Raw genomic sequence first — 24091 nt, 5'->3', positions numbered from 1 at the left:
TGAATTTCACCAGACTATTCAATACCAGGTTCATAACTAATTGTAACTTTAAACGTTAAGTAATATTAATTGAATAAGTTCCTGTAATGTTAGCAGGGCCCCCTGGTGGCGTTTGAATTATTAACTGTATCTGATATAATATTATTTTGTAACTCGTAGAATAATATTGATTAGGGGAGAATAAACACCCTAAGATTGTTTATTAATTTATATTTATAACTAGCAAGCTCGCGACTTCGTCCGCGTGGACTACACAAATTTCAAACCCCTGTTACACCCCCTTAGGGGTTGAATTTTAAAAAATCCTTTCTTAGCGGATGCCTAGGTACGTACTAGGGCTGTACAGCCCGATCCGTCCAGTAGTTTGAGCTGCGCGTTGATAGATCAGTCAGTTAGTCAGTCAGTCAGTCACCTATTTGCTTTATATGTATAGATAAAGAGTTGATTGTGATAAAATAAATTGGTCACCATGGGCTCTCTTGTTCGAGAAGCGCTGGTCTCTTCTCCCGCCATAGTACCCTTAACGACGACCGTGTGCCAGCTGTACTGGAACTTATTGGTTTGGCACGTAGCGATGGCAAGAGACCTGATGGTATACCGTGGAATCTGCCCATCTGGGCAGGTCGCTTGTTTGGGATGCAACGTGTGCAGACACTTTAGCTGCATCACACATTCCACAGGTCACACGACCTCCTATGGCGGTTGCAGCGGCCATCAGCGCCGAACAGGCCAAGAGACGCAAGCATGAAAACCTCGATGGGAGCTTCATATGTGTGCCTTTGGGTGTGGATACCTTTGGGCCGTGGGGCCAGGAGGCTCGAGCTCTTTTTTAAGAAATTTCGAAAAGGGTTATCGAGTCAACCGGGGACCCGAGAGCTGGCAGCTACCTTGGTCAAAGAATTACTTTGGCCATCAGGGGGGTACTCGGGCCAAGGGGTAATGCTGCCAGCATCTTGGATACTATGCCTCGCTGCGGTGGTCTCGATGAGGTTTTAGATTTACCTACTTTCATTTATTCTACTTTTAATTTAATTTTGTTTTATTTTACTATTAATTTAGATTTAAGTTTTTTAAATATAAATGTCTACCCCTTTTTAAATCCATTAAAAAAACACAGTAATTGAAATAAAATAATTATAGTAAATAAAATAATATGGGAGGAAGAATTGAAGGCAAAAACGGCAAGACGCAAATGGTTGGACGATATAAGGGGGCGGACAGGGCTTAGTTACCAAAGTTAAAAGATGCGGCTTTGAATAGAGAAGCTTTTCGTATGATGACCTCTATACTTCGTTTTGAAGAATGCACGCGATGATGATGAGAGCAAAACGCACATAAGAAAAGTTAGACACAAAAAATAATCTAAATCAAAGCTCTATCGGTATAGCGATCCATTTATCTGCAGTGGCTCAATAAACTTCATATAGGGGATGGTTTGTTTGCGCCGACAATGTGTTGTTGACCGTCGCGGGAGAGCGTCAGAGCGGCTGTCAGCACCGCAGGGGACACATATTGTCCCTTAACTACGAAAACCTTCTCACAATCTTGTTCTATTTTATCGCCATATCGATGCTTGCGAAATACATTTGTTTAGGGTTCCGTACCTCAAAGGGAAAAAAGAACCTTTCCAGGATCACGTCATTGCTAGTCTGTCTGTCTGTCTCTCTATCTGTCAGTCTGTCGGGTGGGAGGTATCAAGGTATCACCGAGTTATGGTATATCAACTAGTAAGTTAAAATTAATATCATATTGTGTAGTGCACGCGGACGAAGTCACTGGAATAAGCTTGTGATCCATAGTAATCCATACTCCATATTTAATATTATCAACGCGAAAGTGTGTCTGTCTATCTGTCTGCTTGCTTTTCATGGTCAAACAATTGAACCGATTTTGATATAATTTGGTTGGTACTTCGTTAGTTAGCTTACATCCTAGGGAAGGACAAGGGGCTACATTTTATCCCGGAAAATCAAATAGTTCCATCGGGATTGTTAAAGGCCCATCCGTTTAACCGCTTTGTATGAAATTTGGTACAGAGGGAGCTTGCATTCCGGAAATCGACATCGGCAACTTTTTATCCCGAAAAATTAAAGAGTTCCCACAGGATTTTTAGAAACCTTATATTCACGCGCATGAATACCTACATATTATAACGTACTTAAATGTAATATATCTACACATTTCTCATACATTAATTGATGAGCATAAATCATGGATAGGTAAGGAGTGTAGTGTTTTATAAGACCAAAAGCATATCACACAAACAAACCGAATTTCTCCCGAAATTCGATTTCCAATCAAGCAAATATGAAATCGTATAACGAGACAATCACAAACAGTCCGGGGCACAGGTCGGCCCACCAATTCGTCGCAAATGGAAAATGTAATCTAGTTTGACAATTCTATTTGGTGTATAACTTCGTTTTGGATGCAGGTGAGAGATTTTGTAACGTGTAGGCTGCTTTAGGAAAAAGCATCCATGTTAGTATTATATCAATTACTTTTAACCAAAACAATAATAATATGTTATAAGTCCCGCAAATTGCTATTGCGCTGGAATCATGTCTTTTTAACATCAAAATGACGTCATTATGACGTGAGCCGAAATAAAAATATACCATCAGCTCGAAACTTCAGTCTAGTGCTGACGTCACAAAAATGGCGGCCACGCGCATTAGCTATTTACGGGACTTATACTTGTACGTATATTACATGGCGTAGATACGAAATCCGTTCTCGCTGGTTTGGGGCACATCTGTTGGATAGTTTCAAAGTCTATAACGGACATAGTTACTAAATATTTTTAGAGTTTGATATATTAGAATACTTACGCCCGATATGTAACTATACGCTCAGTGGGCCGCTTCGATTTGGCACAAAGAGTACCTACCAAAAAATAAAAAACTTTTTGTATGGCACAACTCTTCCAAGTTCCAGAGTACTTGTACCTATGTGCCAATTTGAGTAATTGTTTGTAAATTCCCTGCCTTACGATTTATTCGTACATAAAGTGTAAAAGTACAATTTAATGTTCCCTGCAATAAAATAAGGAAAAAATTAAAGTGAGCAGGCTTAATTGCTCAGAATCACCGACAAGTGCTTCTGGAAGAGCACCTCTAGTGTCACGTACGATGTTTGCAGTTTAATGAAATCAGTGCGAGGCTAATTCCCAAAGCACTCGGAACCCCTTCGAACGATCGCTGCTCGCCAAATGAACCTCGTAATGTCCGCTTTTCTACTGTAATTACGCACCCATTACCAACACTAATCTTTCTACCACTGTGCATCAAGATTAATCAAAATTCGACCCTAACCAAACGGTACTACGACCAATTTTCTTCAATTGGCTAGTAGTCGAAGGTATTTTTTTAGAAACCCAAAACAGTTCTTATTGCTTTAGCAGTAAACCTAAATTCGTTGATCATGCGTAACAGCAAAGAAATATAAATCTTGAAATCAATGAAATAAGGCGTACATTTGACGGACACAAGATGTACAGAGTAGGGTGTAGCCAGAGGCTCGAAGGAGTTAATGCGTGACGCACAAAAGACCAAATCACGACCCTCCCGACGTGGCCACGGCGTCAAAGAAGAAATTTGTATTCCAATTATGACGCCACAGACACCCGTCGATCAATATTGTTGGTCATTTAAAGAGCTAGTAACATTGGGCGCTTGGCGTTGCGTCCAGCGCTCGTTGGTAAATGGTAACGTAAATACACCGAGCACAGCACGGCGTTTGAGTACGCTTCTGGCTCGGTTCTGAAATTGATGTCAAAGTGATTTCTTGTGCGTGGACCCCTCTACTGTCGCTAGAAAAGACGACGACAAAGGCGAAGAGAATTTTGGGTGCACCCGATACAATAGATAGACTTCCCAATACAACAGAGAGAGAGAGACAATAGAGAGAATAGAAAGACTTTAAAAATAGTATTTTCATCAGAACTGTAATTACACCGTTTTGTTTGCTAGCTGCTCAAGTAATATTAATGAAGCCAAGTACCTACTTAATTTGTAGAGGCATAAGAAGAAAGTATATGTCTATATTCCACAAATAAAATTCAGTGTTTTTTCCCTCGAGATGTTGCTCCGAATAAAATATGTGATCCTAGACAAAAGACCAGCGTCCGTAGCGGCAATAAAATAATAATAAATGGATAATTACTCCATTTCACTGCATTACCGTGCAGTTGAAGATAGGGAAGTAGCAATTCCAGAGAGCGCGTGTTTGCTTTATTATTATCCTTATGCTTAGGTGGTTACGGGTCACGAGAAAATGCCTGTACAGAGTCCAGTAAAGGACCCTCTACTATTAGCCGTTTGATTGCAATTCCAGCCCCAATCTCGGATTCAATAAAGCTCGCCCTGCAGATAAATTTTAACATTTCTATTTGTTAAGACATCGACGATTATTGGTTGGTGATTGCTTCGGATCGTCTTGGGGATAATTTAACATCAAGCAGTTTTTTACCGGAATCATTTATCATTTTATTCCGCAGATTGCAATAATTTCTAAGAAATACTACCATAATAGTTCCATGACTACTTCGGAACGTATTTTTACCGTCGATCACATAAATTCACAGACTCGGGTTGGATGAGTGCGTAACCGCCCTAATAATATGATTAGAAAATTGTAACGATCGGCGCAAAAAAAAATAGTAGAGAAACCTCTACAAGTTCTAATATTGTTTTAACTAACATAGATCTGTAATTGTTATTTATTCAACTGTTGTATAAAGAGGGGCATTAAAACACGAAAGTCGGCTAATCACACGAGGCGAAACCGAATGTGATAATATATTAGTATGACTTGAGTGTTTTAATACCTAATTATCAACAGTTGCATACAAGACTTTATCTACACCCATATTATGAATCCTCTATAAAAGATTCTGAAACAGTTAGCTTATTGCCAACATTAAAACACTCAATATCTTAATAACCATTAAAGCATCCAAGCGAGTGTTATAATGTTGTACTGAATTTCATTATAACACTCCTGTGAAAAAGAGACAGCGCTATACTGCTGGCATAAATCTGTCTCGTTATGCCAGCAGTATAGCGCTGTCTCTTTTTTACAGGAGTGTTATAATGAAATTCAGTACAACATTATAACACTCGTTTGGATGCTTTAATGGTTATTAAGATATTGGGTGTTTTAATGTTGGCAATAAACTAACTGTTTCAGAATCTTTTACAGAGGATTTAAAGCATCGGTGTAGATAAAGATACTAAAGCATCCATAAGAAGGAGTGTTTTAAGAACACCGTTTTCCCTAGCAAACAAAAAAGGCTAGTCGAGTTTTATGTTTGCTCGACTTTTTTATAAGTTTACCCCCTGTTTGCAAAGCGTGTTTGAGTAACGCGGTTTGTCTTTGGGTGGGACCGATCAAACGTCGAACAAACACCCTGTAATAACATTGTTTTATTGGGGCACAATTAAACGCATGTCACGGAACACATCTCGCTGACACGTGACGTCACTGATTGCGCGTCAACTTAATGGCGTATAAATTGATGGTAGGTATGAAAATTTATTAACCTGAATTCAAAGCCAATAAAGTCTAAAAATCGGTCAAGTGCGAGCCGGACTCGCACACGACGGATTCCGTACCATCTTACAAGAAATAACATTTTTAGGGTTCCGTACCTCAAAAGGAAAAAGGGAACCCTTATAGGATCAGTTTGTAGTCTGTCCGTCTGTCTGTCTGTCAAGAAACCTACTTCTTACTTACGGTACTTCCCGTTGACATAGAATCATGTTTGGCAGGTAGGTAATCTTATAGCAGACATAATAGGGAAAAATCTGAAAACCGTGAATTTATGGCCACATAATATACAAAAAAAAAAGTGTTTTGAACAAATAATCAGTATTTTCAACTTATAAAGTAAGATTACTATACCAAGTGGTTAGTGAATAGTGGGGTATCATATGAAAGGGCTTTACATAATAGTTTTTGATGTAGGTACGGAACCCTCGGTGCGCGAGCCTCACTCGCACTTGACCGGTTTTTGATGATTTTTTAATTTTCATGGCGGTTTTTTCGAAATTCGTATCATTTGTAGTTATAACGCCAATGGAAATACATATTTTAGGGGATAAAAAGCAACCTATGTGTTAATCCAAGACACAATCTTACTCTATTCCAAATTACATCGAAATCCATCCAGTAGTTTTTGCGTGAAAGAGTAACAAACATACAGACACAAACTTTCGCCTTTATAATATTAGTGTAATCAGTACCCTTATTATAAATGCGAAAGTGTGTTTGTTTGTTGGTTTGTTAGTTTGTCCTTCAATCACGTCGCAACGGTGCAATGGATTGACGTGATTTTTTGCATGGGTATAGATAAAGACCTGGAGAGTGACATCCTGGGGAAAATCAAAAAGTTCCCTCGGGATTGTTAAAAAACCTAATTCCACGCGGACGAAATCGCTGGCATCAGCTAGTATTAGTATGAAAGTATGGATTTGTTCGGTTAGCAATACCTTGGCACTTCGCAGTTGCGTGACAAAATGTCGCGTGGTTGATATTGTCTTGTGAACAGAATTCCTAGGCGCCTTGGTTTCATGTTTACTCCCGGTCATGAATATTAATACAAAGCTTTATTGATTCGTTTCACGATTTGTTAAATATACGCGAGGGATATCAAAGTATTTTACTAATCTTGAGTACTTTTAGGTACCTACTTATTTATCTTTTTATCCCGGAAAGTTCCTTCGGGATTTAAATCCACGCGAACGAAGTCGTGGACATCAGCTAGTAGTTTGGTACAGAAAGGAGAAGACAAAAGCATATCTGCTTTTGTCTTCTCCTTTCTTCTTCCTCTTTTTATGCGTGGCTGGTATTTTGAAGAAAAATAAAAATGGTGGACCAGTAGTAAATCAAAATTTTTAAAGTCGGTTATCAGTTTTACAAGACTTAGTATTACTTTCGCGTCACTTCTGCGTTATCGTAACGTAGAAGTGTCTATTTTTTATTTTTATTTATTTTGTTTATTTGAAAGTAATCAACAGCGTAAATACATAATTATTATTTAAATTTAAATCTAGGTATAACAGAAGGCCAAAAGAGATTACTTAAAATTATTATTAAACTATTTTAACAGAATAGATTTAGAATAAATGTAGTTATATACAATAATAAAATAAAATAAAATTACAACAGTGTGTGTATGCTTGTGTGTGTGTGTGTGTATGCGTGTGTGAGTGTGTGCTTATGTGTGTGTGTGCGTGTGTGCATGTGTGTGTGTGTGTAAGTGAGAGTGTGTGATTGCATGCATATTTAGATGTTAGCTACTTTTTTTTACGATAATAGTTTCTTAATTCCTTTTTAAATTTATTGTTTGATAGGTAAAATAAGTCAAACTCAGCGAACTGATTGTTATAAGTACGTACCAAGCGTGGAATTATAGAATTTCGCGCATAATTTGAGTTAGATTTGGGAACATTTAGAAGGCGCGTGTGACGCGTTCTTAAAGGTTGAGCATTAAATGAAAAGGCTGAGAGTAAGCTAGGACAATATGTCTATGTTACTCTATGTTACAAAGTGGCAAAATCTACGGCCTCGGATCACGGATTCGGATCGGATGAGTCCGTGACCGCTTTAAAGTTTGACCGCATAAAATCCGACCTCGCTGTTAAGCGTCACGCGGCTGCCACGCGCATCACATAGATTTGCTATGAAATGTAGAATTACAGGGGTCTATCACTGTATATTGTCAAAACTAAAATGGTTTCTCGGCGATATCCAATATCCATATCCATTTCATTCATTCATGATCAACCCATCGCCTGCTTACTACAGAGCACGGGTCTCCTCTCAGAGTGAGAAGGGTTTTGGCTATAGTCTACCACGCTGGCCAAGTGCGGATTGACAGACATCATACACCTTTGAGAACATTATGGAGAACTCTCAGGCATGCTTTCCTCACGATCCCCGACCTCCGAATAGGAGGCGGATGTTCTAATACTAATATCTAATATATTACTAATATCTAATATATTACTAATATCTAATATATTACTAATCAATACTTATAATAAAACTGTAACAGGTCAAATTCTGTACATTGAAGATATTTTGAAAATTTTTTTTCGAGGGCACTCTATAATCGATACTGAACCCAAAACTATTTTTTTTCATTTTTGTCTGTCTGTCTGTCTGTCTGTATCACGGCCGCGCATCACGCTGAAACTACTGAATGGATTCCAATGAAACTTGGTACGATTTGAGGTCATACTATGAGGAAGAATATAGGATACTTTTTATCCCGAAATTCAGCATGGTTCCCAATGGTTAAAATGACTACTGAGTTGTTGTGTTCATAGTGAATTCATATTGTAGGTACCAAGCAACGACAACAATCCCGAAAAATCAAAGAGTTCCCGCGGGATTTTAAAAAACGTAAATCCACGCGAAGTCGCAGGAATCAGCCAGTACCTAATATAATGATGCCCTTCGCATTTTATTAAAAATGCCGAGTTATTGTAGCGCGTCGGGCATGTTCGCCGACGCTGGAGTCCCGGACTACTACGCCGTTATACGAAATAGAATTGCGGGTTTCTGGGAAACCGTCCGTAATTCTAATAATAAAATGATTAAAGTCGTCGCTCAGGCATCCCCTGACAATGTGTTCTATAAACACTGGCAAAGGGTACACCGAACGCAAAATGACTATTCCTTTTTTAAATGATTTTAGCTAAATATTTTATACACATTTTCATTTTTAATCATCAACATGTTTTTATATGGGTCCCAGACTTGAAATAAAATGTTTTTTTTTTTTTTTTTAATATATTACTTATACCTAATACTAATACCGAATACTAATATCACAGCTATATTAGGCTATCACAGCCATCCATATCCATAATATTGTTATTATAAACAAGCTGATGCCGCCGACTTCATCCGCGTCGATATAAGTATTTATTTTAAAAATTCCGCGCGAGCTGTTTGATTTTCCGCGAATGCTACTACAATCAGGTTTAAAATATATTTTCATTTATTCGGTTTTTTTGTATTTTAGAGAGTACTAAATGTTGTGTTAAATGTATAAGCGAGAGCGATATATAGAGAACAGATTTTATTTAAACAGCCCATTCTATACGCTACCCTCCAAAGAATATGTTTGGACACATACGGGTCCGGGGAACAAATAAATGTCCTTCCAGGGTAACTGACCGTGGACGATAAACAGTCCGAGTGTTTGCCGGGGACTCTTGCAAATGTATGAAAGAAAATATTTTAGTTCATTAGACAATTCTTTTATTCCTCTCTTTACTTCTTTTGATTCAATTCGCCAATTTTTTTATTGACTAACCTGATGCCTGGCGTGTGTTTCAATGTGACACGCGAGCCAACTATTGTACGATAATGGAACTATGTTGGAAATCTTCCTGCAAGTGCCTACAATAGCTTAACCAATTTTCAACTTAATTGGTTTAACGCATAAAAAATAGAAAGACAGACACTTTAACTCCTGTATTATATAAGGATTAAATAAACAATGAGTATTAGTAAGTGTAAGGCGGAGGACCGTGTTTGGTGGCGCGCTCTTGGAAAGAAGAAAGAAGAAGGAAGAAATGCATTTATTTGTTGTTGGTGTCACAGATAAAAACAAAGTACAGATGTAACATTTTCATCTGTGACACCACCCCAAATGGGTGTACAGCTCAGCATAATGTCTTGCATCATATGCGTTAACACACATAAGATGCAGGACGCTGATTTTCAGCTGTTGTTTTTGTTTTTTGGAAAGGCCTATGTCCGTGAACGCAAACGGACTGATTAATCGATTGATATGAAAATCATTATCGATCAATTCGATCAACATGATTTTCATAATATGACGTCATCATATTATTTTTAAAAACCAACTAAGTGCGAGTCAGGCTCGCGCACCGAGGGTTCCGTACTACGGTCGTATTTTTTCGACATTTTGCACGATAAACCAAAAACTATGATGCATAAAAATAATTAAAAATCTGTTTTAGAATGCACAGGTGAAGCCCTTTCATATGATACCCCACTTGATATAGTTATCTAACTTCGAAAATTGAAAATAGGTAGGTACTAATTTTTAGTTCATGACCACAATTTAATTTTTTTGTGTAATGTAACCACAAATTCACGGTTTTCAGATTTTCCCCCTAATGTCTGCTATAAGACCTACCTACCTGCCAAATTTCATGATTCTAGGTCAACGGGAAGTACCGGTCAACGGGTTTCTTGACAGACCGACAGACAGACAGACAGACAACAAAGTGATTCTGTAAGGGTTCCGTTTTCCCTTTTGAGGTACGGAACCCTAAAAACGGAAAAATGCACTCACCTGGTTGTCGAAGGTGTGTGTGAGCTTCTAAAGGCGACTTTGCCATCGCCGATAAAGTGTTTCCGCCATAGCCTGGAAAAAAATAAAAAATTTAGCTGTGCGGCTGTGCGGGTGGGCGGCGTGTCCCCACGCCGCCGACTGCTATTTCAACCTGTCGCGTGCTATACAATCAATTATAAATATATTACTCAGATGTTCGGTCATTCATGAAGAACAAAAGGTTTACACCAACTTATTTATAATTAGAGCCACCACCTCATCAGCAAGCCTGAGGGCGTCAAATCTGTGAAGATAATATTGCTTATTTTCCCCACGAGAGATGATCCATCCATTTGAAAATGCCATTTTGAAATAAACCCTATTTATCATGTATTAGATTCCATTTTCAATTGAACGGTCCAGATCAAGGATTATAGTCTCTTTGAAGCTCTCAATAGGATTTCACGCGTTGTTAGTGTTAGAGCAACATTGTGGAAACTCCTTTTGATTTCGGGTATATTTTTGATTCCATGTTCTACGGCTCTTTGATTTTTGGGGCGCTGGTAGTGACATTGTTAGGGGATGTTTTATCACGGCACAGGCTGAAATTCTCTCGTTTCAAAATAGTTGGGATTTTGCCTGCCGCACCTACTTCTCTATTTTGGCCATAACACTTTTCGGCGTTATGTGCGTTTTTAGCAATTAAGTATCACTTGCTTCAACGGTGAAGAAAAACACCCTGCATACGGGGGGTTCTCCATAATGTTCTCAAAGGAGTCCAATCATAATCCACACTTGGCCAGCATGGTAGACTATGGCCAAACTCTTCTAATTCTGACAGGAATTCCGTGTTCAGTAGTGATAGTTAATAACGATAGATGATGATAACTTCTCTATTAAGTACTATTTGATATAATATCTATTATTAGCTACTTCCTAGTTATGGTACCTAGGTATATGGTACCTAAATGGGGGTATCATATGAAAGGGCTTTACCAGTATATTATGAAACAGATTTTTATTTATTTTTATGCATATTAGTTTTCGATTTATCGTGCAAAATGTCGAATAAAATACCGTCCCTCCCCCTTATCATCAAAGTTTACAAACCAAAAATCTGAAATAACTATGATTAATAGAAGTTTATGTATATTTTACGGAAAAATAAAACCAACGATCTAACTAACACAGTTTTTTGATATTAACATATATAAACCTCTGCAAACAAAACGAAAGTGATTCTTGCCGTTTTACTTCTTCTGTACTACAGAACCCTCGGTGCGCGAGTCAGACTTGCACTTGGCCTGTATTTAAAATTCTTCATAATGCTGGCATCCATTGACATAGGCTGGTATAGCTGGCATATCAAGTCGAAACGAAATTGTTTAATTTTGGTACAAAAATCTTTCACATTAATATGAATGATTGTTTGATCAAAAACTCGTATTTCAAGCCACATGTATGAACTAGTGTTATAATATATTATGAGTGTATTTTATTTTCTGTCCCTTGTTTGTACATCGCGCACTATAGCCGTCGGCATCAATCACTAGAAACACGATATTCGAGTCTATCGTTTCTCAAGCCACTAGCCCAATATACTTACCTACTCATACTACTAGGTATACAAGTTTTTTTGAACACAAGTAGAAAAAAACGTTACATTATTACTTTGAAAAAAACATTAGGTACATTATTTTGAAAATAGTAAAGTAGCTGAATATTTTATCAGCTCTTCTCAGTAAAACTAGCTTTCCAAAAATACCAAGAAATATGAGTAAACCTATATAGCTGACCAAGCGCGGCTTCGCCAAAGTTAAATTTTTGAATATCGACGAGGGAGTGGAATTTTCAAAAATCTGAAATTTGCCCTTTTCCATTTTTGCCAGAAAAATATTAAGTTTAATAGCTAGTTAAAAACCTATTTATAATGATAATATGAATGATTGAAAAATCACTATCTTTCAAGAATTTTATCGCCTATTTAACTACTTTACTTTTACTTATTCCCAAAAATCTAGCCCATAACAAACTCAGCTGGACATGATACCCGTAGACAGAAGTTACTCGTAGACAGTTTCTACGTGATAACATCATATCCACTTAAAATTATTAAAGGTATCATTTAGGATTTTATTTCCAAATAACTATTTATATCCAAGCGACGAAAACATTTTCATTTCAAATTTCAATCATGCGTCTAATAGTAGGTATATACTCAGAATACGTATAGCGTTCGTTTTCGCTTCACGGCACGCAAAACAATAGGGCGCTTCTGGTTTCCCTCGCCCAAAGCGAGTTTTCCACCGTTTTCCGTCTCTCTCACACTTGTTTCACATTACGCCAAATAGAAATGAAAGGCAAATACCACTCTCAGTTAATTTTCGGAGCCGCCGCTAGCTTCGTCTCATTTCAACACACCCCGCTTAAAAGTAAAGTATCGGTTTATTTTTTGAAATGTCTTCAACTTCGTGCTCCAATCTTTTGCTCAGAGCGTAAAGGAATCTTATTAATCCGTCTCCTTTATTGAATTTATCGCAAAGAAACGTTTTCTTTTCAATATTAGGTGTCCGTAGCTGTAGCTCGATTCACCATTTTGTCATTTTGGAACAAATTTGGTAATTCGGCGTCATGGAAATCAGTAGGTATACCAATTTAGAGTCAGCTATGCCTACTATGTATTCGTAAAATAAAAACCGCGAGTGCGAGTCAGATTCGCGCACCGAGTGTTCCGTATTACAGGCGTATTTTTTCGATATTTTGTATGATAAATAAAAACTACTATCCATAAAAATAAAAATAAATCTGTTTTAGAATGTATAAGTAAAACCCTTTCACTTGGTATAGTTATCTAACTTTGAAAATTGAAAATACTAATATTTGTTCATGACATTTAATTTTTTTTTTGTGATGTAACCACAAATTCACGGTTTTTGGATTTATTCCTTATACTTGTGCTATAAGACCTACGTAGCTACCTGCCAAATTTCATGATTCTAGATCAACGGGAAGTACCCTATAGGTTTTCTTGACAGACACGATGAACAGATGGACAGATAGACAACAAAGTGATGATATAAGGGTTCCTTTTTTCCTTTTGAGGTACGGAACCCTAAAAAATTTAAAGCAAATCAAAAATTGTTTTAACTTTAAAATAAAAAATTTAATCTATGGTTGGACAAATCGACTTCTAAACTATGCAAATGAGAGTTATTAATAAGCATTACGAATTAAGGGGCCGATTAGGGGCGTCACCTCACAAATCTCGCTTAATGAATACCGTTCACTTTAAATAAAGTTGTAGGTTAGCTATTTATAATTCATTTGGAAACAGTCGCTAGGGACGCTAGGGTGGAGGTCATGGGGTTATTGAATACCGTTCAATAAATGGTGTGCGATATTACGAATGGTGCTATAATTTTGACCCCTGTATTTGTTTGTCTGTGGCATAGTAGTGCTCAAACAGATGAACCGATTTGTATACGGTTTTTTACTTCAAAAACGGATTAATCTTAGCTCGTCGTCACGTATCGACTCGCTTTACTAGTTTTGTGGCTGAGCGACGAGCTTTCAAAAATAAACTCGCTCAGCGATATTCGTTCAGCGATGCTCGCTCGCTTGAACACGTAATGCGCGCGCAGGTTTGCACAGGACTGAGCGCCCGCGGGCGAATGGCGCGAGTAATCGCTCGTCGCACTTGCACACTCGTTTATAGCCCGGCGACAAAACTATCGAAACTACACACTCGCTTCCCGCTGATCGCCAACTCGTTTATAGTTTCTAGTCTACTCGTTTCTCGTTCATCGTCGGCGGTCGGACCACTGCCTAATACAGTGGATTGTATAGGCGTATGCCTAAGCAACATAATATCTACAGTTGCGTCAGTCGCGTCGCGCGTCGCCGCCGCCGTGACGACTTAATGCCCCCGGACAATAGTTACAAACGATTTAAACTCACCCCAGGGAGTAATATTCACCCCCTATTATCATACCACCCGATAATAGGCCGGCTAGAAATATTCAAAGATTTTATCTGAAAATTAATTACCTACTCCTCTACTCATAACTACAATTATCGACAAATAAATAAATAAATGATTCCCGCGACATCGTCCGCGTGGATTTAGGTTTTTAAAAATCCCGAGGGAACTATAATTTTCCGGGATAGAATGATTTTATTTATTTATCCATACTAATATTATAAATGGGAAAAAGTGTATGTCTGTCTATCTGTCCGTCTGTCTGTCTGTCTGCTAGCTTTTGACGGCTTAACAGTTTAACCGATTTTGATGAAATATGGTACATAGTTAGCTTACATCCCGGGGAAGGACGTAGTCTACTTTATATCCTGGAAAATTAGATTAGAGAGTTCCTACGGGATTTTCAATAACCTAAATCCACGCGGACGAAGTCGCGGGCATCATCTAGTTATCTATAAAAATTGTTTGCTTATTAATTTGGCCCAACCAGAGAACCCCGTCATCCACAGTCGACAACTACACCAACAAAGCAGCAAACTGCATGTAACTTGCATGTAAGCCACTTTGTTTATTGAAAACGCGGCCTATAGCGATCCGCGAAATCAAAATTGTTTGATATTAGCACATCACATTGTCGAGAGATCGGCTTCGCAACGCCGAAGAGGCGCAGTGAAGCGTGGCTATGATAATAATCCCCGATCCCTCGCATCTCGCTGCGCGGCATAACGGCATGACGATAATCATCACAATATTGCATCACTTACCGAAATATTGTAAGTGTCAATCAAAGAATTAAGTTTGCATTGTCGACCGTCGGACGGCGCGTGGCGAACGCGCGTCGCCCGATCCCTTCCATTTCACAATTTCGCGACATGCTACGTACTGGGTACTTTTATTTTAGGGCGGCATTGTTTTGTTTTGATTTTGAGGAGTAAAAAATGTACGTAACGCAATACAGTGCGGCAAATATTAGCACGCGATCGAATTCCCAAGTTGAAACGTAATGTTTACATGTTAATTGAAATAGTTCTGGAAATAGGCTAATTAAGCTGTTGTAAGGGCACAAATGTTGTTTGTACCTACTATTTTCTGTTACATAATAGCCCGTTGCACATTTTTGTATGAGACGCTATTCGTTTTTACAGCCAATTATTGCCATCAGAAATTTTGGATTTCTTGTTTTCTTTCTTTAATTACTCCATTAATCATTTTATTCAAAAAATTATTATACATTTTGTTTCATGCACAGGGCACAGTTGAACCATTTTTAGGAAAAAGTATCATCATCATTATCCGATAGACGTCGACTGCGGCGGCTCCCTGGGACTCGTTTGATGTCGCCTGTCCACCTAGTGGGGGTCTACCAAAACTCTGGGCATTACCACTTCAGATTCGTAACACGTTGGGCTATCTTGGTTACTCTGGTTATCCTAAGTATCTCCTCATTTTCAATTTGGTCACGCATAGAGACTCTGCAAGCATAGCTCTGTTCATCGCCTGCTGCATGAATCTGAGCTTTTATATGAGGTTCATAGTTAGAGACTATGTATCGGATCCATATGTTATCACTGGCAACACGCACAGTTTGAAAGACAATGCGTTCGAGCGCGCTGTGAGACAATGATTGTTGACGTGTGTGTGTGTTGGTGTGTGTGATGAATGATGTGTGACGGGTTATATAAGACTTTGGTCGTGAAGCACTAAAAATTTTTGGACGAGAAGACATCTTGAAGCTTCCCTAACTCTGCCCAGCTAAATTAGATTCGGCGACTAAACTCTTTTTCGAATTACGCCAAAGCAATAGTTTAAATGTGTCTTTTCTGACTCCTAATCTATGATAGGTATTTAGTATGATGCGTACAAAGTAATAAAAAAGTGACTCACCTGAGGCACCTTGAGCGCTCGAGTGTGAAGACCACGATGAAGTTGATTTGTATGAGGCATCTGAAAATTCGAATAAATATTATCGATATTTCCATTTTTCAAGCAATTAAATAGAAATTGCTTTAACGCTGAAGGAAAACATCATGATTCATTCTTAGGCATGAGGAAACCTTCATGCCTAAGAATTTTCCGTAATGTTCTAAAAGGTGTGTGAGGTCTGCCAATCCGCACTTGGCCAGTATATTATAAGCCGTAATAAGCTTGCGACTCCTACGCTCCGCCTCAGGAAAGTCCAAAAGTCATTTGTGTGAATGGGTATAACCTTTTATATAAAAAATCCGCTATCTATTGTGGACTTGCTTTTACACAAGTTTAAAAAATCTATTAAAAGTATGCTCCTGAAAAACGCATATCGAAGATTATGTAAATGATAAAAGAGCGTGCATTTTGTCCTGACGCTTGTTCCAGCCGTGCGCGGGACTGCAATACTTTTATGGCATATTATTATTGCACTTAAGTATATCAAATCTTTGAAAAGAGCAACCGCCGAGTTTCTTACTGGTTCTTCTCGGTAGGACAGGCATTCCGAGTCAGTGGTAGAATTGACATGAGTAGTGGCATTTCACGATTTAAAAGTACTTTTAAAAGTTTAATTGAGTAAAAAATATTTTTTTCATTTATTTATTTATAAGCCTTAATCCTTGGTTTGTTGGTTTGTTGGTTTATTTGTTTATTGGTTTGTTGGTTTGTTGGCAATCTAGTATGTGTGTACATCGATGTATCTAACAGACCAACTGACACCGTGTAAGTACCTATCGTTCTTTAATTTTGGAATATTAAAAAATATTACAAAAAACATTATGCACGGATACTTCCCTTACCCCTTTTTCTCAGTTGGTTAATAAATAGCGTACAACAATGGCTAGTCACGGTGAAACGCCCTAGAGTTGCAAGGGAGGAGTGAAGAGACAGTGATTAAAGGATGAAGCTATAACAGCATCATTAAGCTCTCTTAAAGTGCTATAAGCTGTAAAGTTGGTAAGGGTGTCGCTTTGTAAGAGGGTTTGTGTTTTGACGAAACGTGTGATGAATATAACGGTGTGAATAAAGGACGTCTTTCCGTCACTCGCTCTGTACAAACGTAGTTTGGTTCCTATTAAATATAAACCAATCAAAAAAAAATTTAAGGGAAATCTTGGAAACCAGAACCACACATACCTATTCGTTCTAAGAACATATCTACAAAATTTCATTGAGTTTGATTGGTAACTACTCAAATGGAAGCCAAACTACGGTACGCGGCAGATAAGTACCTAATGTACATCGACTTTAGAAGGAGATAGCAGATTTGTAGAGCATTGTCTCCGTCGTTGAGACCGACAAAATGTCATATAGGTATGAGTGACAGAGATACAAAGCCGAAATGTCATTCAAAGACCGATGTACATTACTTTCGGCCGCGTACTGTAGTTTCATCATCATTATCAACCCATCACCAGCTCACTACAGAGCACGGGTGTCCACTCAGAGTGAGATGGGTTTTGGCCATAGTCTACCACGCTGACCATGTGCGGATTGGTAGACTTCACACACCTTTGAGAACATTATGGAGAACTCTCAGGCATGCAGGTTACCTCACGATGTTTTCGATATTTAATAAATCAAAACGCACATAACTCAGAAAAGTTAGAGGTGCGTGCCCGGGATCGTACCCCCGACCTCCGCTTGAAAGGCGGATGTCCTAACCACTAGGCTATCACAGGCTACTGTAGTTTGGTTCCCATTGAATATAAACCAATCAATCAAATATTTTAACGGAAATGTGGGAAACCACAGACACATATTATATTAGTTGGAACAACGTACCTATCTACAAAATTTCATAGAGTTTGGTTTTTTTTTATTCACATACAAGTTAGCCCTTGACTGCAATCTCACCTGATGGTAAGTGACGATGCAGTCTAAGGTGGGAACGGGCTAACCTGGAAGGAGTATGGCAGTTTTTATTAAACCCATACACCTTTGGTTTCTACACGGCATCGTACCGGAACGCTAAATTGCTTGGCGGCACGGCTTTGCCGGTAGGGTGGTAAGTAGCCACGGCCGAGGCCTCCCACCAGACCAGACCAGAAATTTAGAAATTATAAAATTCCAAATCCCTGCCAGGAATCGAACCCGGGACCTCCCCCTAATAAGACCACAGCGCTTACCACTGCGCCAGGGAGGTCGTCACTGCGCCAGGGAGGAGTTACGACTCAAATGGAAGCCAAACTGCGTTTGTTTGGAGTACACTACGAATAAACACCTGTTAAACACTATAATACAATAAACTATTATGTATTCTGAGCTTAAACGAAAACATAAACAGTCCTAACTAGGTTCTAACTATTCTGGGATAAGTCATAAGTCCTAGGTATGTTTTTGAAGTTAGAGATATGAAAATCGGCGTTCAGGTATTCTGGGTTCCGTGCCTTAATGCGAGACGGAGTAGATTAGTGAGGCCGTTTGTAACAAAAATTTCTGATCTCATGAGAAACCAGAAATTTTACGCGGTGGAAGTCGTGGACAACTGCTAGTAGTGTATACATAACTATAATATGATCATAAGCTACGTATGAATAGTGTGTACATTATTTATTAATTATTAGTGTGTAAATTATTATTAATTATTGATATTATTAATTAATAATAATTAATAAGAGTGTTTTATAAAGTAAAACCTGATATTAGTTTGGCCGAAATCGGTTTAACCTACGCGGCGCGGCGGACCTTTCACCCTACATAATATGGCCTCGTAGCCGTAGCCTATTATATTATTATACCTATACGCACTTGTTTTACTTCGTTTCTTCGTAGTTGTTTTACTCAGTAAAAGTACGTATTTGAAAGTTTTTTCGATTTAGTAAAGGGACAGAAAAGGTAATACTTAGGTAATATTATGATGTAATTGATTCTATAGAAGTTGAATATATTTATATATTACTTATTCATTATATTTTATGACCTTTTTAAATATGCTATGTTTATAATCTAAATAAATAAAATTGAAATGTTTTTCTATAGTTTTATAATAACTACCTTTTATTAAGCATATAACCTTTTACTATGCAGTATGCACGTTATCAAACTTCAAAGTTTGTCTTTTTATTTTGCCAAACCTCCCTGGCGCAGTGGTGAGCGCTGTGGTCTTATTATTGGGAGGTCCCGGGTTCGATTCCTGGCAGGGGTTTGGAATTTTATAATTTCTAAATTTCTGGTATGGTCTGGTGGGAGGGTTCGGCCGTGGCTAGTTACCACCCTACCGGCAAAGCCGTGACGCCAAGCGATTTAGCGTTCCGGTACGATGCCGTGTAGAAACCAAAGGGGTATGGATTTAATAAAAACTGCCATACCCCTTCCAGGTTAGCCCGCTGTCATCTTAGACTGCATCATCACTTACCATCAGGTGAGATTGCAGTCAAGGGCTAACTTGTATCTGAATAAATAAATAAAAAGAAAAAAAAAACATTGTCATTAAAATTAGGTTACGACTACTTAGGTAACGTTTTCACAGCATTGCTTCACGCTTGGAAGATTAAACACAGTCTTTATGCGACTAAAAAGATGGCCTAATCGCTTACCAAGGGATTTTGTTCTTTTATTTCAATCCTTTTTTGAGTCAAATTATTTAAAATTATAATTAATTCACACACGATGCATATAGCTATCGGTGGACCATAACGGCTTAGTTTTGGTGAACCAAATGACCAGAACTTATTAGGACCCTGCTAATACATCGAAGATTCTTTATATAAAAATAATATATTAATAAGATGAATGTGTAAGAAACCTCATCAAAATTTGTTCCGCCTTTAGGAAACGAGTGGATCGATATACCCCATCAATGCGACTATTAACTTCTCGGTAGCTTCATGGTACCTACTTAACACTCGTAAAATCTCTTCAAATACAGACTCTATCTCGGTTGAAATACGCTGACGATTATAAGAAAACTGTACTTACGGGAAATTAATCGATTTAATAAATAAAAAAACAATTTCATAAAAATCAGACCGTGGGCACTGAAGCAGCACTGCACACCACAATCACACGAAAAATAGGCATATTATGTAAATATTCACCGGCGAAAAGCATCGAGAAGTTGGTAAAGGTGCCCGTCCGACTGAGGTAGTCGGCGGAGCCTTTGATGTCGAGCATGGCGCGATCAAGACGGACGCATCGCACGGGTACACATGGCCCACCGAAAGCCTCGGAGACCAGGGAACGACTCGGCGTCTCCCGACAGAGGCGGGGCCCGGGAACCCGCCCCCGATCCGCCCCTCGGGCCCTAGCTACACGCCTCGCCAATAGGGAAACACTCTGGCTAATCTTTATCAGAGAAAAATAAACAGGGTGGGAGATAATGACGAGGTGCTTCGACGGCGCTGGTAATCACTGCGCTTTGTGGCCCGCGACAGCCTGTTAGCGAGCTTATCCGACGATGGTTTGGCGAAAATTGAATGCTTTGTGTCGCTTTCAGCTTTTTGTTCGCGATATTACGCCGAGGAGAGTCGAAGTTGGCATGCCTTTATAATTTTAAAGCTTGGTATACGTTGCGCTTGCAACACCTCGTCGTCGGAGGAGAATAATTCAATGGAAGACTGACTGGGAAATAGATTGGAATCTCCTATTGGCATACCTACTATGAACGTGCGGTACTATTCCATTTCTATCATACGCTTCATATTATGTTCGCCAGTAACTTTGTAACAATGCAAGAGAATCTATCCACTTATACCCACTTAGAGCCTCGATAGCTCAACGGTTAAAGGAGCGGACTGAAAACCGAAAGGTCACCAAAGTCAAAGTCAAATGATTTATTCAAAATAGGTAATAAATTACTCTTATTGATTGTCTGGTATAGTGTTAGATTTGTAAGATAATATAGTGGTGATAATTATAACGCAAACTTAAAACTAAAGCTACGAGGGTTCCAAACGCGCCCAGGTCTGAGAAGAGCCCACAACAAACTCAGCCGGGTATTCTTTTTATTATCACCACTTTACAAAATTATTGAAACTTATTAGAACTATCACAAAGTCGTTAAGCAACTCATTCCCAAGCTTGCTTATCATTTAAATAATCCTTTACATTGTAATAGGATTTTTCAATTAGTTTACGTTTTATGAAAACTTTGAACTTGTTGAGAGACATCTCCAATATGTCTTCTGGAAGCTTATTATAGAAACGTATGGAATTACGAGCAAATGAATTGCTAACTTTACTGAGCCTAGAGGCGGGAATTACAAGTTTATTTTTATTTCTAGTATTTATATTATGACAGTCACTTTTTTTTTTAAATTTATTTATGTTTTTATGTACGTACAGTAAATTTTCAAAAATATATTGATTATGCACTGTCATAATTTTAACTTCCCTAAATTTAGTTCTCAGCGACTCTCGTGGCCCCATACTGTATATGGCTCGAACAGCCCTTTTCTGCAGCACAAAAATAGAATTAATATCAGCAGCATTACCCCATAATAATATACCATATGACATAATGCTGTGAAAGTAACTAAAATATACTAGTCTCGCAGTTTCTATGTCTGTCAACTGGCGAATCTTTTTTACCGCATATATGCGGCAGAACTAAGTCTGTTCGATAAGTTATTTATATGAGAGCCCCATTGAAGTTTTGCATCTAACGTTTCACCGGTTCAAAAACCCCACCCGTTGCACTATTGTCGTGCCTACTCCTAGCGCAAGCTTTACGCTTAATTGGAGGGGAATGGGGAATATTAGTTAGCATGATAAACTTTGGCTAATACCTAATATTTAAAAAAAACACCATTTCCCATGGCGCGACGATTGAACTTGTGTCAAGCTGGTAAATTATGATGATGGAGGCGGAACTACAATTTGGGTTCGCTTTACTTTTCTCAATGACTTCTTTGGTGATATTGTGATAACTATCCTGTAATAGCGTTAGGTATTTTAGTAGGTATAGATTTTGATTCTGGAGTAGGGAAATCGTAGGTAAGTACATTAAATCTAACTAGGTATTCATTTCTACCTTTTTGCGTATCTATACAGAAGCGTGTTTTAATAAGTTTTTCATAAAATAGAATTCATTTCATTTTTAGACTACAGCCTATTTTTTTAATCCCAGATACTAAAATGTCACGTATACCTACCTATATAAGTAAGTAGGCATAGGTAGGACTTAAATTTTAAAAGAATTGTATAACTTTAGCAGTTAGGTATGGCATGTGATCATCATCATCATCAAAATCATTCGAAAGACGTCCACTGCTGGACTTAGGGACTTCCACACACCACTATAATGTTGTAAAATGTTTTTTACCTAAAGTGTGCTATGAGTATTCAAATAAGTACAACCTATTAAATAGCTCGTAGAAGGTAGATACGATGTGATTGCAAGAGAAAGAATGGAAGATTGAGTTGAAAAAAAGTGAGGTAGGTGACTTTCCTGCTGAATTTTTTAAAAACCATTTTGTTAAATGATTTTAAAAAAATCAGCAGTATTTTTTGGTTTTTCTAAGAAAACCCCAATTTGTTATTCATGTCATTAGAAAATAAGAAAAGAATAAAAACACGATTTTGAACACCGTTTGTCTGAAACATTTTATGAGTGAACATTCAAAAATTCGAAAACGGACCGTGAAAAGGCGAATGTGAACAATACGTCTAAAATTCAACCAATTATATGGACAATCATCAAGATAGGGGACACAGTGGCGCAATTTATAAAAAATAAAGCTTACACAATTCGGCCGGGCATTGTTGTACCTATAGAATTTCGAATACGAAAAATTAAAGAGCATGAAAACAATACGGCCCATCGTTCAGCAAAGAGACTAATCAGTACCCTTATTATAAATGCGAAAGTGTGTTTGTTTGTTGGTTTATTGGTTTGTTGGTTTGTCCTTCAATCACGTCGCAACGGTGCAACGGATTGACGTGATTTTTTGCATGGGTATAGATAAAGACCTGCACAGTGACATAGGCTACTTTTTATCCCGGAAAATAAAAGAGTTCCTACGGGATTTTTAAAAAACCTAATTCCACGCAGACGAATAGTCGCGGGCATCAGCTAGTAATAAATAGATACCAAAAAAGAAGTTGGTAGATATTTATGTTTCATAGCTAGATACGTATCTAAATTGACTTAAAATATGTTACGTCACGTAATAGTTTCACGAACATTACACGGCCAAGCCATACTTTTTACCAAGATGGTAGGGTTTGTAGAGTGAGAGTTTATAAGTAGAGTTATTTGTTATTTATTGTTATAATAAATAATGTGGTAGGTACATTAAGAACACTTAAGAGAGAGAGAGAGAGAGAGAGATACTTTGGACTTGTAACAGGCCTCACGAGCAGCACAAATCGAAGCTCAGCTAGGGATTTGGCTCTATTAGTTATACATAATACTAGCAGAAGCCCGCGACTTCGTCCGCGCAAAATTTCTGGTTTCTCATGAGATCTGAAATTTTCCCGCTGCAAAAGGCCTCACTTCACCTACTCACTCAGTCTCACCTTAAGGCTCGGAACCCAGAATACCTATAAATGCCAATTTTCATATCTCTAACTTCAAAAACATAGGATTTTCATATAACCTTTCAACCGCCATTTCACCCCCTTAGGGAGGGATGTTCTCAAAACCGTTTCTTAGCTGACACCTACATCCTAGAAGGAACCTACCTTCCAAATTCCAAGTTTGCAGGCTTTATAGTTCCTGAGATTTCGTGATTAGTCAGTGAGTGAGTGAGTGAGTGAGTGAGTGAGTGGTATTTCTCTTTTATATATTTAGATTATTGTTTTAGGAAGCAATCTTTGAATGTTAATCGTTTAAGCCAAAGTCCACCTCGTTAGCCAAATGCAGATTGGCAGATTTCGCACGCCTT

At 38.2% G+C, this 24091-nt stretch overlaps 1 protein-coding gene across 3 annotated transcripts in view; it reads right to left on the bottom strand.

The window, feature by feature from the left end:
- The window catches only part of Ets65A (DNA-binding protein D-ETS-3), a 90212-nt gene that overhangs the window by 32377 nt on the left and 33744 nt on the right, over window positions 1–24091 (bottom strand). For 2 of the 3 annotated variants that reach the window (XM_034983345.2, XM_069508932.1), the window contains exons 4-5: window positions 16182–16241; window positions 10340–10411 (exon numbers count right to left, since the gene is read on the bottom strand). In XM_034983345.2, coding sequence (XP_034839236.1) covers window positions 10340–10411; window positions 16182–16241 — 132 coding nt within the window. Of the gene's footprint in view, window positions 1–10339; window positions 10412–16181; window positions 16242–20302; window positions 20430–24091 lie in introns of those variants that run through there. The other variant, XM_034983347.2, reaches the window with a different exon arrangement.

Source organism: Maniola hyperantus, chromosome Z (genome assembly GCF_902806685.2).
Source record: "Maniola hyperantus chromosome Z, iAphHyp1.2, whole genome shotgun sequence".
Lineage (NCBI taxonomy): Eukaryota > Metazoa > Arthropoda > Insecta > Lepidoptera > Nymphalidae > Maniola > Maniola hyperantus.
Note: the sequence above shows the minus strand (reverse complement) of the source record. Positions and strands in the feature narration are given on the sequence as shown.